This window comes from Oncorhynchus gorbuscha, linkage group LG12 (assembly GCF_021184085.1).
Source record: "Oncorhynchus gorbuscha isolate QuinsamMale2020 ecotype Even-year linkage group LG12, OgorEven_v1.0, whole genome shotgun sequence".
NCBI classification, from domain to species: Eukaryota; Metazoa; Chordata; class Actinopteri; order Salmoniformes; family Salmonidae; genus Oncorhynchus; species Oncorhynchus gorbuscha.
Genome location: NC_060184.1, coordinates 10,932,091 through 10,949,328, shown reverse-complemented (window position 1 = coordinate 10,949,328; position 17,238 = coordinate 10,932,091). Strand labels below are relative to the sequence as shown.

The window sequence follows — 17,238 nt, the reverse complement described above, 5'->3', positions numbered from 1 at the left end:
GGGGAAGGAGCGGAGGGAGATGTGAAGGGGGAAGGAGCGGAGGGAGATGTGAAGGGGGAAGGAGCGGGGGAAGGAGCGGAGGGAGATGTGAAGGGGGAAGGAACGGGGGAGATGTGAAGGGGGAAGGAACGGGGGAGATGTGAAGGGGGAAGGAACGGGGGAGATGTGAAGGGGGAAGGAGCGGGGGAGATGTGAAGGGGGAAGGAGCGGAGGGAGATGTGAAGGGAGAAGGAGCGGAGGGAGATGTGAAGGGAGAAGGAGCGGAGGGAGATGTGAAGGGGGAAGGAGCGGAGGGAGATGTGAAGGGGGAAGGAGCGGAGGGAGATGTGAAGGGGGAAGGAGCGGAGGGAGATGTGAAGGGGGAAGGAGCGGGGGAAGGAGCGGAGGGAGATGTGAAGGGGGAAGGAACGGGGGAGATGTGAAGGGGGAAGGAACGGGGGAGATGTGAAGGGGGAAGGAGCGGAGGGAGATGTGAAGGGGGAAGGAACGGGGGAGATGTGAAGGGGGAAGGAACGGGGGGAGATGTGAAGTTGGAAGGAGCGGAGGGAGATGTGAAGGGAGAAGGAGCGGAGGGAGATGTGAAGGGAGAAGGAGCGGAGGGAGATGTGAAGGGGGAAGGAGCGGAGGGAGATGTGAAGGGGGAAGGAGCGGAGGGAGATGTGAAGGGGGAAGGAGCGGAGGGAGATGTGAAGGGGGAAGGAGCGGGGGAAGGAGCGGAGGGAGATGTGAAGGGGGAAGGAACGGGGGAGATGTGAAGGGGGAAGGAACGGGGGAGATGTGAAGGGGGAAGGAACGGAGGGAGATGTGAAGGGGGAAGGAAGGGAGGGAAGGGGGAAGGAGCGGAGGGAGATGTGAAGGGGGAAGGAGCGGAGGGAGATGTGAAGGGGGAAGGAGCGGAGGGAGATGTGAAGGGGGAAGGAACGGGGGAAGGAGCGGAGGGAGATGTAAAGGGGGAGGAGCGGAGGGAGATGTGAAGGGGGAAGGAACGGGGGAAGGAGCGGAGGGAGATGTAAAGGGGGAAAGGGGGAGAGGGGGGAAGGAGGGAGATGTGAAGGGGGAAGGAGCGGAGGGAGATGTGAAGGGGGAAGGAGCGGAGGGAGATGTGAAGGGGGAAGGAACGGGGGAAGGAGCGGAGGGAGATGTAAAGGGGGAGGAGCGGAGGGAGATGTGAAGGGGGAAGGAATGGGGGAAGGAGCGGAGGGAGATGTAAAGGGGGAGGAGTGGAGGGAGATGTGAAGGGGGAAGGAATGGGGGAAGGAGCGGAGGGAGATGTGAAGGGGGAAGGAGCGGAGGGAGATGTGAAGGGGGAAGGAGCGGAGGGAGATGTGAAGGGGGAAGGAGCGGAGGGAGATGTGAAGGGGGAAGGAGCGGGGGAAGGAAGGGGGAGAGGAAGGGGGAGAGTGAAGGGGGAGATGTGAAGGGGGAAGGAGCGGGGGAGATGTGAAGGGGAAAGGAGCGGAGGGAGATGTGAAGGGGAAAGGAGCGGAGGGAGATGTGAAGGGGAAAGGAGCGGAGGGAGATGTGAAGGGGAAAGGAGCGGAGGGAGATGTGAAGGGGGAAGGAGCGGAGGTAGATGTGAAGGGGGAAGGAGCGGAGGGAGATGTGAAGGGGGAAGGAGCGGAGGGAGATGTGAAGGGGGAAGGAGCGGAGGGAGATGTGAAGGGGGAAGGAGCGGAGGGAGATGTGAAGGGGGAAGGAGCGGGGAAGATGTGAAGGGGGAAGGAGCGGGGAAGATGTGAAGGGGGAAGGAGCGGGGGAGATGTGAAGGGGGAAGGAGCGGGGGAGATGTGAAGGGGGAAGGAGCGGGGGAGATGTGAAGGGGGAAGGAGCGGGGGAGATGTGAAGGGGGAGGAGCGGAGGGAGATGTGAAGGGGGAAGGAGCGGGGGAAGGAGTGGAGGGAGATGTGAAGGGGGAAGGAGTGGAGGGAGATGTGAAGGGGAAGGAGTGGAGGGGGAAGGAACGGGGGAAGGAGCGGGGGAGATGTGAAGGGGAAAGGAGCGGAGGGAGATGTGAAGGGGGAAGGAACGGGGGAAGGAGTGGGGGAGATGTGAAGGGGGAAGGAGCGGGGGAGATGTGAAGGGGGAAGGAGCGGGGGAGATGTGAAGGGGGGGAGGAGCGGAGGGAGATGTGAAGGGGGAAGGAGCGGAGGGAGATGTGAAGGGGGAAGGAACGGGGGAGATGTGAAGGGGGAAGGAGCGGAGGGAGATGTGAAGGGGGAGGAGCGGGGGAAGGAGCGGAGGGAGATGTGAAGGGGGAGGAGCGGAGGGAGATGTGAAGGGGGAGGAGCGGAAGGAGATGTGAAGGGGGAGGAGCGGAGGGAGATGTGAAGGGGGAGGAGCGGAGGGAAGGAGCGGAGGGAGATGTGAAGGGGGAAAGCGGAGGGAAGGAGCGGAAGGAGATGTGAAGGGGGAGGAGCGGAGGGAGATGTGAAGGGGGAAGGAGCGGAAGGAGATGTGAAGGGGGAGGAGCGGAGGGAGATGTGAAGGGGGAGGAGCGGAGGGAAGGAGCGGAGGGAGATGTGAAGGGGGAAGGAGCGGAGGGAAGGAGCGGAGGGAGATGTGAAGGGGGAAGCGGAGGGAAGGAGCGGAGGGAGATGTGAAGGGGGAAGGAGCGGAGGGAGATGTGAAGGGGGAAGGAGCGGAGGGAGATGTGAAGGGGGAAGGAACGGGGGGAAGGAGCGGGGGAGATGTGAAGGGGGAAGGAGCGGGGGAAGGAGGGGAGGGAGATGTGAAGGGGGGAAGGAGCGGAGGGGGAAGGAGCGGAGGGAGATGTGAAGGGGGAAGGAGCGGAGGGAAGGAGCGGGGGAGGGAGATGTGAAGGGGGAAGGAGCGGAGGGAGATGTGAAGGGGGAAGGAGCGGAGGGAGATGTGAAGGGGGAAGGAGCGGAGGGAGATGTGAAGGGGGAAGGAGCGGGGGAGATGTGAAGGGGGAAGGAGCGGAGGGAAGGAGCGGAGGGAAATGTGAAGGGGGAAGGAGCGGAGGGAGATGTGAAGGGGGAAGGAGCGGAGGGAGATGTGAAGGGGGAAGGAGCGGGGGAAGGAGATGTGAAGGGGGAAGGAGCGGAGGGAGATGTGAAGGGGGAAGGAGCGGAGGGAGATGTGAAGGGGGAAGGGGGGATGTGAAGGGGGAAGGAGCGGAGGGAAGGAGCGGAGGGAGATGAAGGGGGAAGGAGCGGAGATGGAAGGAGCGGAGGGAGATGTGAAGGGGGTAGGAGCGGAGGGAAGGAGCGGAGGGAGATGTGAAGGGGGAAGGAGCGGAGGGAGATGTGAAGGGGGAAGGAGCGGAGGGAGATGTGAAGGGGGAAGGAGCGGAGGGAGATGTGAAGGGGGAAGGAACGGGGAAGGAGCGGGGGAGATGTGAAGGGGGAAGGAGCGGGGGGAGACGGAAGGGGGAAGGAGCGGGGGAGATGTGAAGGGGGAAGGAGCGGAGGGAGATGTGAAGGGGGAGGAGCGGGGGAGATGTGAAGGGGGAGCGGAGGGAGATGTGAAGGGGGAAGGAGCGGAGGGAGATGTGAAGGGGGAAGGAGCGGAGGGAGATGTGAAGGGGGAGGAGCGGAGGGAGATGTGAAGGGGGAGGAGCGGAGGGAGATGTGAAGGGGGAGGAGCGGAGGGAGATGTGAAGGGGGAAGGAGCGGAGGGAGATGTGAAGGGGGAAGGAGCGGAGGGAGATGTGAAGAGGGTAGGAGCGGGGGAAGGAGCGGAGGGAGATGTGAAGGGGGAAGGAGCGGGGGAAGGAGCGGAGGGAGATGTGAAGGGGGGGAGCGGGGGAGATGTGAAGGGGGAAGGAGCGGGGGAGATGTGAAGGGGGAAGGAGCGGGGGAGATGTGAAGGGGGAAGGAGCGGGGGAAGGAGCGGAGGGAGATGTGAAGGGGGAAGGAACGGGGGAGATGTGAAGGGGGAAGGAGTGGACGGAGATGTGAAGGGGGAAGGAGCGGAGGGAGATGTGAAGGGGGAAGGAGCGGAGGGAGATGTGAAGGGGGAAGGAGCGGAGGGAGATGTGAAGGGGGAAGGAGCGGAGGGAGATGTGAAGGGGGAAGGAGCGGAGGGAGATGTGAAGGGGGAAGGAGCGGAGGGAGATGTGAAGGGGGAAGGAGCGGAGGGAGATGTGAAGGGGGAAGGAGCGGAGGGAGATGTGAAGGGGGAAGGAACGGGGGAAGGAGCGGAGGGAGATGTAAAGGGGGAGGAGCGGAGGGAGATGTGAAGGGGGAAGGAACGGGGAAGGAGCGGAGGGAGATGTAAAGGGGGAGGAGTGGAGGGAGATGTGAAGGGGGAAGGAGCGGAGGGAGATGTGAAGGGGGAAGGAGCGGAGGGAGATGTGAAGGGGGAAGGAGCGGAGGGAGATGTGAAGGGGGAAGGAACGGAGGGAGATGTGAAGGGCGAAGGAACGGGGGAAGGAGTGGGGGAGATGTGAAGGGGGAAGGAGCGGGGGAGATGTGAAGGGGAAAGGAGCGGAGGGAGATGTGAAGGGGAAAGGAGCGGAGGGAGATGTAAAGGGGGAAGGAGCGGAGGGAGATGTGAAGGGGGAAGGAGCGGAGGGAGATGTGAAGGGGGAAGGAGCGGAGGGAGATGTGAAGGGGGAAGGAGCGGGGAAGATGTGAAGGGGGAAGGAGCGGGGGAGATGTGAAGGGGGAAGGAGCGGGGGAGATGTGAAGGGGGGGGAGCGGGGGAGATGTGAAGGGGGAGGAGCGGAGGGAAGGAGTGGAGGGAGATGTGAAGGGGGAAGGAGTGGAGGGAGATGTGAAGGGGGAAGGAGTGGAGGGAGATGTGAAGGGGGAAGGAGCGGAGGGGGATGTGAAGGGGGAAGGAACGGGGGAAGGAGCGGGGGGAGATGTGAATGGGGAAGGAGCGGGGGAGATGTGAAGGGGAAAGGAGCGGAGGGAGATGTGAAGGGGGAAGGAACGGGGGAAGGAGTGGGGGAGATGTGAAGGGGGAAGGAGCGGGGAGATGTGAAGGGGGAAGGAGCGGGGGAGATGTGAAGGGGAAAGGAGCGGAGGGAGATGTGAAGGGGGAAGGAACGGGGGAAGGAGTGGGGGAGATGTGAAGGGGGAGGAGCTGGGGGAGATGTGAAGGGGGAGGAGCGGAGGGAGATGTGAAGGGGGGAGGAGCGGAGGGAGATGTGAAGGGGGAGGAGCGGAGGGAGATGTGAAGGGGGGAGGAGCGGGGGAAGGAGCGGAGGGAGATGTGAAGGGGGAAGGAGCGGGGAAGGAGCGGAGGGAGATGTGAAGGGGGAGGAGCGGGGGGAGATGTGAAGGGGGAGGAGCGGGGGAAGGAGCGGAGGGAGATGTGAAGGGGGAAGGAGCGGAGGGAGATGTGAAGGGGGAAGGAGCGGGGGAAGGAGCGGAGGGAGATGTGAAGGGGGAAGGAGCGGAGGGAGATGTGAAGGGGGAAGGAGCGGAGGGAGATGTGAAGGGGGAAGGAGCGGAGGGAGATGTGAAGGGGAGGGAGATGTGAAGGGGGAAGGAGCGGAGGGAGATGTGAAGGGGGAAGGAGCGGGGGAAGGAGCGGAGGGAGATGTGAAGGGGGAGGGAGATGTGAAGGGGGAAGGAGCGGAGGAAGGAGCGGAGGGAGATGTGAAGGGGGAAGGAGCGGAGGGAGATGTGAAGGGGGGAGGAGCGGAGGGAGATGTGAAGGGGGAGGAGCGGAGGGAGATGTGAAGGGGGAGGAGCGGAGGGAGATGTGAAGGGGGAAGGAGCGGAGGGAGATGTGAAGGGGGAGGAGCGGAGGGAGATGTGAAGGGGGGAGGAGGAGTGGAGGGAGATGTGAAGGGGGAAGGAGGAGTGGAGGGAGATGTGAAGGGGGGAGGAGCGGAGGGAGATGTGAAGGGGGAGGAGCGGAGGGAGATGTGAAGGGGGGAGGAGGAGTGGAGGGAGATGTGAAGGGGGGAGGAGCGGAGGGAAATGTGTGTATGTGTTATTGAACCGTACATTGTCTTAGAGTGAATCCGATACACTGTCACATAGTGATAAACATTGCTTTATATTGGTGGAGAGGTTGGTTTTATACACTTACCTTATCCTAACCCGTTTCTGTCTCTCTGTCTGTCTGTCTGCCTCGCCCGCTCTGCCTCGCCCGCTCTGCCTCGCCCGCTCTGCCTCGCCCGCTCTGCCTCGCCCGCTCTGCCTCGCCCGCTCTCGGTCTCGCCCTCTCTCGGTCTCGCCCTCTCTCGGTCTCGCCCTCTCTCGGTCTCGCCCTCTCTCGGTCTCGCTCGCCCGCCCCCTCTGTCTCGCTCGCTCGCCCTCTGTCTTGCCCCCTCTCTCTCTCGCTCGCCCCCTCTGTCTCGCCCGCTCTCTCTCTGTCTCGCCCGCTCTCTCTCTGTCTCGCCCGCTCTCTCTCTGTCTCGCCCGCTCTCTCTCTGTCTCGCCCGCTCTCTCTCTGTCTCGCCCGCTCTCTGTCTCGCTCGCCTCCTCTCTGTCTCGCTCTCCCCCTCTGTCTCGCTCGCTCTCTGTCTCTCGGTCTCGCTCGCTCTCTCGCTCGCTCTCTGTCTCGCTCGCTCTCTCTGTCTCGCTCGTTCTCTCTCTCTGTCTCGCTCGCTCTCTCTCTCTGTCTCGCTCGCTCTCTCTCTCTGTCTCGCTCGCTCTCTCTCTCTGTCTGTCTCGCTCGCTCTCTCTCTCTGTCTCGCTCGCTCTCTCTCTCTGTCTCGCTCGCTCTCTCTGTCTCGCTCGCTCTCTCTGTCTCGCTCGCTCTCGCTCGCTCTCTCTCTCGCTCGCTCTCTCTCTCTCTCTCTGTCTCGCTCGCTCTCTCTCTCTCTGTCTCGCTCTCTCTCTCTGTCTCGCTCTCTCTCTCTGTCTCGCTCGCTCTCTCTCTGTCTCGCTCGCTCTCTCTGTCTCGCTCGCTCTCTCTGGCTCGCTCTCTCTCTGTCTCGCTCGCTCGCTCTCTCTCTGTCTCGCTCGCTCTCTCTTTGTCTCGCTCGCTCTCTCTTTGTCTCGCTCGCTCTCTCTCTTTGTCTCGCTCGCTCTCTCTCTTTGTCTCGCTCGCTCTCTCTCTTTGTCTCGCTCGCTCTCTCTCTCTCTGTCTCGCTCGCTCTCGCTCGCTCTCTCGCTCGCTCTCTCTCTCTCTCTCTCTGTCTCGCTCTCTCTCTCTCTCTCTGTCTCGCTCGCTCTCTCTCTCTCTGTCTCGCTCTCTCTCTCTCTGTCTCGCTCTCTCTCTCTCTGTCTCGCTCGCTCTCTCTCTGTCTCGCTCGCTCTCTCTGTCTCGCTCGCTCGCTCTCTCTCTGTCTCGCTCGCTCGCTCTCTCTCTGTCTCGCTCGCTCTCTCTTTGTCTCGCTCGCTCTCTCTTTGTCTCGCTCGCTCTCTCTTTGTCTCGCTCGCTCTCTCTCTTTGTCTCGCTCGCTCTCTCTCTGTCTCGCTCGCTCTCTCTCTCTGTCTCGCTCCCTCTCTCTCTCTCTGTCTCGCTCCCTCTCTCTCTCTCTGGCTCGCTCGCTCGCTCGCTCTCTCTCTCTCTGGCTCGCTCGCTCGCTCTCTCTCTCTCTGGCTCGCTCGCTCGCTCCCTCTCTCTGGCTCGCTCGCTCGCTCTCTCTCTCTGGCTCGCTTGCTCTGGCTCGCTCTCTCCCTCTCTGGCTCGCTCTCACCCTCTCTGGCTCGCTCGCTCCCTCTCTGGCTCGCTCTCTCTCTCTGGCTCGCTCGCTCTCTGGCTCGCTCGCTCTCTGGCTCGCTCGCTCTCTGGCTCGCTCGCTCTCTGGCTCGCTCGCTCTCTGGCTCGCTCGCTCTCTCTCTCTGGCTCGCTCGCTCTCTCTCTCTGGCTCGCTCGCTCTCTCTCTCTGGCTCGCTCGCTCTCTCTCTCTGGCTCGCTCGCTCTCTCTCTCTGGCTCGCTCGCTCTCTCTCTCTGGCTCGCTCGCTCTCTCTCTCTGGCTCGCTCGCTCTCTCTCTCTGGCTCGCTCGCTCTCTCTCTCTGGCTCGCTCGCTCTCTCTCTCTGGCTCGCTCGCTCTCTCTCTGGCTCGCTCGCTCTCGCTCTGTCTCGCTCGCTCTTTCTCTCTCTCTCTGGCTCGCTCGCTCGCTCTCTCTCTGTCTCGCTCGCTCTCTCTGTCTCGCTCGCTCTGTCTCTCTATCCCTCCAGAGATATCAAACCAGACAACGTGCTGTTAGACATGAAGGGTCATATCCGTCTGGCCGACTTTGGCTCCTGCCTGAAAATGATGCAGGATGGCACGGTGAGCAACACAGACCCCCCACGCACCAAACCCCCCACGCACCACACCCACCACATCCCAAACCCCCCACGCACCAAACCCACAACATCCCAAACCCACCACGCACCAGACCCCCCACGCACCGAAGCCACCACACCCCAGACCCCCACGCACCGAACCCACCACACCCCAGACCCCCACGCACTAATCCCACCACACCCCAGACCCCCACGCACCAATCACACCACATCCACCAAACCCACCACACCCCAGACCCCCACGCACCACACCCACCCAAGAACCCACACGCCCCAGACCCACACAAGACCCCACAGACCACGCCCCAGACACGCCCCACAGCCCAGACACGCCCCACAGCCCAGACACGCCCCACAGCCCAGACACGCCACAAATATTATTTTGTGGGGGAAAAACACCTGTATAATAGTGCTGCATGTTTCTATCATCTTATTTGTGGTTTTGAGAAAAATGTCCTTTTCAAAATGTGTATTATTTTATACCACAAAAATTACCAAAATTACAGGCTACACTGACACCGATAGATTAGACTAGCTATTTGCTTTACAAACTGTTTTTACAGCAATAGTATTTTGAAATATTGCGAAAGGCCTTATAGCTGCTGCCTGCTGTTCACTGACAGACACGACTCAACAATCAGGGGTTTGATATTTACCAGGCCTGTTGCCCAATTGGCTCCTCAACTGTAGTCCAACATGCACTAGTCGTGATAAAACACAACCCACAGCTATTGGTCATCATTATTCCTGGTCTATTTCAACGATTTAATGTATTTATCTACAGATAGGAGTAATTATATACATTTTGCAAATGTATTTAAATTGATCTGCAGCACCCCTTCCCATGGCTATTTTTGCTTCTCCCTAAGGCCAAATAATAAATACTTCTTGTTATTAATTCAATGGTGGTCAGTAACCCCATGGAATATGAGGTTATTGTGCAGGTAGGCCTACTATTACAATAATATTTAGAATAATCTATCAACATGGTACAAACCTATATCTGATCACTGTTTCGCCAAAAGTGGTTTTACCTACAGTGCCTTCAGAATGTATTCACACCCATTGACTTGTTCCACATTTTTGATCTTACAGCATGAATTACATTTTTTATTAAATTGCAAAAAAAAAATTGTCACTCAGTAATGTAGATTTAATATATATATATATATATATATATATATATATATATGTATATATATATTTTATTTTAAATTTTATTTTAATATAAGTATTTTTTGTTATGGCAGGCCTAAATAAGTTCAGGAGTAAAGATTTGCCTAACAAATGACATACAAGGTTGCAATGACTCATGGACTCACTCTGTGTGCACTAATGGTGTTTAACATGATTTGTGAATGACTTCCTCATCTGTACCTCACACATACAGTTACAGTATCTGTAAGGTCCCTCAGTCGAGTAGTGAATTTCAAACACAGATTCAACCACAGACCGAGGAGATTTTCCAATGCCTCGCAAAGAAGGGCGCCTATTGGTAGATGGGTCAAAAACAAAAAGAGGCAGACATTGAATATCCCTTTGAGCATGGTGAAGTTATTCATTACACTTTGGATGGTGTATCAATACACCCAGTCACTACAAAGATACAGGTGTCCTTCCTAACTCTGTTGCCGGAGAGGAAGGAAACCGCTCAGGGATTACACTACGAGGCCAATGGTGACTTTAAACCAGTTATAGAGTTTAATGGCTGTGATGGGAGAAAACTGTGGATCAACATCGTAGTTGCTCCACAATACTAACCTAAATGACAGAGTGAAAAGAAGGAAGCCTGTACAGAGTAAAAATGTTAATTAAAAAAATGCATTCTGTTTGCAATAAGTTAAAACTGCAAATATATTACATAGAAATTAACTTTATGTCCTGAAAAAAAGCGTTATGTTTGGGGGGGAAAACATCATCACTGACGGCCACACTTAATATTTTAAAGCATGGTAGTGGCTGCATCATGTTATGGGTATGCTTGTCATCGGCAAGGACTAGGGAGTTTTTTTGTTGTTGATGTAGAGAAACAGTAAATTCACCTTTCAGCAGGACAATAACCTAAGATGACATTGGATGTTCCTGAATGGGGCGGCAGCGTAGCCTAGTGGTTAGAGCGTTGGACTAGTAACCGGAAGTTCAAACCCCTGAGCTGACAAGGTACAAATCTGTCGTTCTGCCCCTGAACAGGCAGTTAACCCACTGTTCGTAGGCCGTCATTGAAAATAAGAATTTGTTCTTAACTGATCTTGCCTAGTTAAATAAAGGTAAAAAAAAAAATGGCCTAGTTTCTGTTTTGACTTAAATCGGCTTGAAAATCGATTTAACTGGAACTGGAAAATGGCTGTCTAGCAATAATTAACAACCAACTTGCCAGAGCTTAAAGAATAATGGGCAAACGTTGTACAATCCAGGTGTGGAAAGCTCTTAGAGAAACACTCACAGCTGGAATCGCTGCCAAAGGAGATTCGAACATGTATTGATTCAGCGGTGTCAATACTTATGTAAAATAGATATTTCTAGATCTCATTTTCAATAAATGTGATAAAATGTCTAAACATGTTTTCATTGTGGGATATTGTGTTGTCATTATGCGTTATTGTGGGATATTGTTTGTAGATGGGTGAAAAATATATTTAATCCATTTTGAATTCAGGCTGGAACACAACAAAATATAGAATCAAGGGGTGTGAATACTTTCTGAAGGCGCTTTATATTGTAATATAAATGTTTAGTTTTTTTACCTGGTTGTAGGGTAAACTGCACCAAGTTTTTATGTTCATAAAGACTAATAAGAAAATATGAGTAGCCTACGTGAAAGTTTTACAAATTTGTGGTTGCATCAGTATGTATCTGAAATGCATCAGAAAACTTTTGGAAAGTTCAGGAAACTGTCAGGTAAGCTCACCAGGAAGGCCTAACAATTGTTTGTGTGAGAGAACATCTGCATTGCTTTTGATTGTGGTTTTGTCACAGTCCCTTGTAACATTTCCTACGCGGCCGGTGAGCATTGCAGAGGGAAACAATTTATTTTAATTTTAAATGCACGAGTCTTAACTTTTCAGAAATAGGGTCATAATAGCTAGTAGCTCCTACCTCTAGATTTAGAGCCACATTTGTAGAATGAAAACAGAGACCCTACCCTCTCTGTTTGTCGCAACCGCTAAAATAACGGACGTGGCACCCAATTCTCTAGTACACCTCTTTTAGCCAGGACCCATATGGCTCTGGTCCAAAGTAGTACACTATATAGGGAATAAGCTGCCATTTGGGATGCAGTGTCAGTCAATGGCCTATAAGAGGCTCTCTCACACTTTACTCAGGTTAATGATGAGTGACTTAGAGTAAATTCATACAACTATAGAAATACAATGACCTTGAGATTTGAATATTCTAATTCTATCCGTACAACAAGGAACTGAACAACAAAAAAAGAGAGTGACTACCAGAAGTAAAAACCAACATTCATACAACGGCCCGCGCTCTGGGGGTGAAGTTTCCACTAGGAACAAATATCCTGCCCCAATCCTAACCTTAACTATTAGTGGGGAAGATGAAAAACGTTAACCGGATCAGCATCTAGGGCAATTTCAACCACCTACAGCAGCAGCAGCTTTAAACCAATGCGCAATAATGAGGACATGTCCACAGAACAGATTACACAACACAACAGCTATCGTTATCATCATTATCCAGTTTTAGTCGATTTAAAATAACAATGATGGCTATATAATCAGAGTTCAGTCTCGTAGGGGGCTGTTGATGATAAAACCATTTGATTCACTGTGGCCTTTTCACAGACCCTGATTTAAATGACAAAAATAAATATGCTCAATTAGGGTTTAGTCGTGAAGTAACATTTAGGTTTGTAATCAGCATTGACTATATGTCTATAGTCTGTGATATAAACTTCTGACACAAAGATTAAGGACAGTCCAGGCCATGCCTTCGACACCAACTTATCATCCAAGTGGTAGGCTTAATCTGTTTTACTCCAGCTCCCTCTTAAAAACATAGCTAAAAATGGACCCCCATCCTTATTGCACTACTGTAAATGAGAAAGAAAGTCAACGATATGCTCTTGGAATTCAGAGGGTGTAAAATGTAAAGAAAGGGTGCAATTTGGGACGGCTCATTTGCTACAGTGCACTACGTTACCCATAGGGCTCTGGTCAAAAGTAGTGCACTACGTTACCCATAGGGCTCTGGTCAAAAGTAATGCACTACGTTACCCATAGTTCGCTACTTTTGACCAGAGCCCTATGGGTAACGTAGTGCACTACTTTTGACCAGAGCCCTATGGGTAATGTAGTGCACTACTTTTGACCAGAGCCCTATCTAGAGCAGGGCTGCCCAACCCTTTTCCCGTAGATCTACTGTCCTCTGGGTTTTAAGTCCGACCCTAATTTAACACACCTGATGCTACTAATTAGCTGCTCAACAAGATCTTAACTAGCTGAATCAGATATGCTAAATTAGGGTTGGACTGAACCTACAGGACAGTAGATCTCCAGGAAGAGGGTTGGACTGAAAACCTACAGGACAGTAGATCTCCAGGAAGAGGGTTGGACTGAACCTACAGGACAGTAGATCTCCAGGAAGAGGGTTGGGCTGAACCTACAGGACAGTAGATGTCCAGGAAGAGGGTTGGGCAGAACCTACAGGACAGTAGATCTCCAGGAAGAGGGTTGGACTGAACCTACAGGACAGTAGATGTCCAGGAAGAGGGTTGGGCTGAACCTACAGGACAGTAGATGTCGAGGAAGAGGGTTGGACTGAACCTACAGGACAGTAGATGTCCAGGAAGAGGGTTGGGCAGAACCTACAGGACAGTAGATCTCCAGGAAGAGGGTTGGGCTGAACCTACAGGACAGTAGATGTCCAGGAAGAGGGTTGGGCAGAACCTACAGGACAGTAGATCTCCAGGAAGAGGGTTGGACTGAACCTACAGGACAGTAGATGTCCAGGAAGAGGGTTGGGCTGAACCTACAGGACAGTAGATGTCGAGGAAGAGGGTTGGACTGAACCTACAGGACAGTAGATGTCCAGGAAGAGGGTTGGGCAGAACCTACAGGACAGTAGATGTCCAGGAAGAGGGTTGGGCAGAACCTACAGGACAGTAGATGTCCAGGAAGAGGGTTGGGCTGAACCTACAGGACAGTAGATATCCAGGAAGAGGGTTGGACTGAACCTACAGGACAGTAGATATCCAGGAAGAGGGTTGGACTGAACCTACAGGACAGTAGATATCCAGGAAGAGGGTTGGACTGAACCTACAGGACAGTAGATATCCAGGAAGAGGGTTGGACTGAACCTACAGGACAGTAGATCTCCAGGAAGAGGGTTGGGCTGAACCTACAGGACAGTAGATGTCCAGGAAGAGGGTTGGGCTGAACCTACAGGACAGTAGATCTCCAGGAAGAGGGTTGGGCACCCCTGGTCAAGAGAATAGAGTGCCATTTGGGACTTATTCAAGGGCTCTCGTGGATCCTAATGGTTTTTATAGTGTGAATTAATAGAGGTTTCACACTGTTTTATGAAATAACTTTATTGGGTCAGCTCCTTTTTCTGCTCTCGTGCAAAGTTTTCATTTGTTTTTCATCGGGATTCTACCACAGAGCCCCTTTGTACTACTCAGCTGTTTGTGTGAAAGAAAATGAAATTTTTGTCTGAGGCAGAAATTGACCTGAGGTTCAAGGTGATTTGTCAGATGTATGGAGGTTCAGGGTTTTAGTCAAATGTGTAGCCCAACCGTTAGAATTTGATGACGTGATTGAAGGCCTAAGGGGGGAGTATAGCAAGATTCACTATAGCCCAGACCCGGGTTCAAATATTATTTGAAATAATTTCAAATACTTAATCTGTGCTTGATTGAGTTTGCCTGGCCTAATGGACCAAAAAAATCATCTCAAAACTCCAAACCCGCCCATCTGACACTATACAGGCTAGAGCCTAGACTCAAACAAACTCAATCGTTTTTTAATAAGTTAATACTCTTATTATGAAAACACACACACGCACACCTTATGTCAGTTATTATTTTTCTATGCTTTCCTTGTGTTATTATTTTCAAAACAGAAATATACTTTCTACTATTTCTCTTTCTCTCTCTGCATTGTTGGGAAGGGCCCGTAAGTAAGCATTTCACTGTTAGTCTACACCTGTTGTTTACCACGCATGTGACAAATACGATATGATTTGGACCGTTTTTTTACATGCACCACGTAAAATGTTTCTCTGAGTCCACTTTACTTCAACCCTCTCATTTGTAGTTCCTAACCTCACTCTTCCAGGTCCAGTCATCTGTGGCTGTAGGCACTCCGGACTACATTTCCCCTGAGATCCTGCAGGCCATGGAGGACGGCATGGGCAAGTACGGTCCAGAGTGTGACTGGTGGTCCCTAGGGGTCTGTATGTACGAGATGCTCTACGGGGAGACACCCTTCTATGCAGAGTCCCTGGTGGAGACCTACGGCAAGATCATGAACCACGAGGTAAACTTGAGGAAACCGGTGGGCATTTAGGTGGAAGGTGTTTAGGTTGTGGTGACAACGTTGCGAGGGAAAGTGGAAAACGAGTCTTAAAAGTCTACCATTTCGATTAGCGTCCATTCATGAAAACAGTAGTCATTAAGGAAAGCAAACAAGGATAGGATGTCATGCAAGAGAATTGGGAGAGCGCCCCTAGTCACAGGTGTGGATAGGGATCATAGGTCCGGGTGTAGGGACAAGCATGTAGTGTACCTCTGAGGCAGAACAAAGCCAGGGGTCCCTAGTGCCTAGCTTGCAACAATGTAGATGTAGGAAATGTAGCTTGTGTGTCATCAGTATCCAAACTGACTTGGTAACAAGCAATATGCATATAATCTATTATGCATGTCAAAAGAAGGAATGCTCTGCAAACTGACAACGATATTCAGACTCAAAACGACCAGAAGAGCTAGCCTATACCAAATCCATGGGCCAGCAATAAGTGCTAAATATTCCAAACATTTTAATAATTAATGATTTTGTTTCATGATTTATTAATTGTTTGCGTCCAAATGTACAGTATTTCACAGTTAATTATATTCTACACTTATTAAATATAACAAACTTTTGGATTATTAATCGGTTGAAATAGTTGATAATATTTATTGGATTGTTTACTTAAAGGTACACTACATGACCAAAAGTATGTGGACACCTGCTCGTCAAACATCTCATTTCAATGTCATGGGCATTAATATGGAGTTGGTCCCCCGTTTTCTGCTATAACAGCCTCCACTTTTCTGGGAAGGCTTTCCACTAGATGTTGTAACATTGGGGCGGCAGGTAGCCTAGTGGTTAGAGCGTTGGGCCAGTAACCGAAAGGTTCGAATCCCCGAGCTGACAAGGTAAAAATCTGTCGTTCTGCCCCTGAACAAGGCAGTTAACCCACTGTTCCTAGGCCGTCATTGTAATTAAGAGCTTGTTCTTTTAACTGACTTTCTTAGTTAAATAAAGGTTACATGTAAATAAATAAATAAAAACATTTTTAAAATTGCTGCAGGGACTTGCTTCCATTCAGCCATAACCCGAATTCGTGAGGTCGGGCACTGATGTTGGGCGATTACGTCTGGCTCGCAGTCAGTTTTACAATTCAACCCAAAGGTGTTCGATGGGGTTGAGGTCAGGGTTCTTTGCAGGACAGTCAAATTCTTCCACACCAATCTCGACAAACCAGTTCTGTATGGACCTCGCTTTGTGCATATGGGCAATGTCATGCTGAAACAGAAAAGGGCCTTACCCAAACCGTTGCCGCAGAGTTGGAAGGACAGAATCGTCTAGAATGTCATTGTACGCTGGTAGACTTGTGTTGCCTGTTCCAAAAGTTTGTGATTGTTTGGTGGTGTAGGTACAGGGGTGTTTTATTAACAAGTTGGCCACATACACGGTGTGATTATTTCCTGAAGCTATCCAGGTCAATGCTCCTTCTCAAGGGTCTAGTTCCTGAAACACTAGCCTACTTTCTAACAACTATTTTCATCATAGTCTCTGTCAGTATCTAAACTGGTGCTTGTCATGCGTTATCGAACACGTTCTCATCTATTACTTCTTAATAGTCTGTCTCTGTCAAACCCCCGTCTCTGTCTGGCTCCCGTCTCTCCCCCTCTCTCCCGTCTCTCCCCCTCTCGCTCCTGTCTCTCTCGCTCCCGTCTCCCCCCTCTCGCTCCCGTCTCCCCCCCCGTCTCCCGTCTCCCCCCCTCTCGCTCCCGTCTCTCCCCCTCGCTCCCGTCTCTCCCTCTCGCTCCCGTCTCTCCCCCTCTCGCTCCCGTCTCTCCCCCTCTCGCTCCCGTCTCTCTCCCCTCTCGCTCCCGTTCTCCCCCCTCTCGCTCCCGTCTCTCCCCCTCTCGCTCCCCGTTCTCCCCCTCTCGCTCCCGTCTCTCCCCCTCTCGCTCCCGTCTCTCCCCCTCTCGCTCCCGTCTCTCCTCTCCTCTGCTCCCGTCTCTCCCCCTCTCGCTCCCGTCTCTCCCTCCCGTCTCCCCCCCCCTCGCTCCCGTCTCTCGCTCCCCGTCTCTCCCCCTCTCGCTCCCGTCTCTCCCCCTCTCGCTCCCGTCTCTCTCCTCCCTCTCGCTCCCGTCTCCCCCCTCTCGCTCCCGTCTCTCCCCCTCTCGCTCCCGTCTCTCCCCCTCTCGCTCCCGTCTCTCCCCCTCTCGCTCCCCCGTCTCTCCCCTCTCGCTCCGTCTCTCCCCCTCTCGCTCCCGTCTCTCCCCCTCTCGCTCCCGTCTCTCCCCCTCTCGCTCCCGTCTCTCCCCCTCTCGCTCCCGTCTCTCCCCCTCTCGCTCCCGTCTCTCCCCTCTCGCTCCCGTCTCTCCCCCTCTCGCTCCCGTCTCTCCCCTCTCGCTCCCGTCTCTCCCCCTCTCGCTCCCGTCTCTCTCCCCCTCTCGCTCCCGTCTCTCCCCCTCTCGCTCCCGTCTCTCCCCCTCTCGCTCCCGTCTCCCCCCTCTCGCTCCCGTCTCTCCCCCTCTCGCTCCCCGTCTCTCCCCCTCTCGCTCCCGTCTCTCCCCCTCTCGCTCCCGTCTCTCCCCCTCTCGCTCCGTCTCTCCCCCTCT

At 53.6% G+C, this 17,238-nt stretch overlaps 1 protein-coding gene across 4 annotated transcripts in view; it reads left to right on the top strand.

The window, feature by feature from the left end:
* cdc42bpb (CDC42 binding protein kinase beta (DMPK-like)) overlaps nucleotides 1-17,238 on the top strand; it is a 140,698-nt gene that overhangs the window by 66,421 nt on the left and 57,039 nt on the right. For all 4 annotated transcript variants that reach the window (XR_006830666.1, XR_006830665.1, XM_046291076.1 and 1 more), the window contains exons 6-7: nucleotides 8,055-8,148; nucleotides 14,459-14,659. Coding sequence is in view for 2 of the 4 variants with exons in the window: in XM_046291076.1 (XP_046147032.1) it covers nucleotides 8,055-8,148; nucleotides 14,459-14,659 (295 nt within the window). In the remaining 2 variants the exon portion in view is untranslated. The remainder of the gene's footprint in view (nucleotides 1-8,054; nucleotides 8,149-14,458; nucleotides 14,660-17,238) is intronic.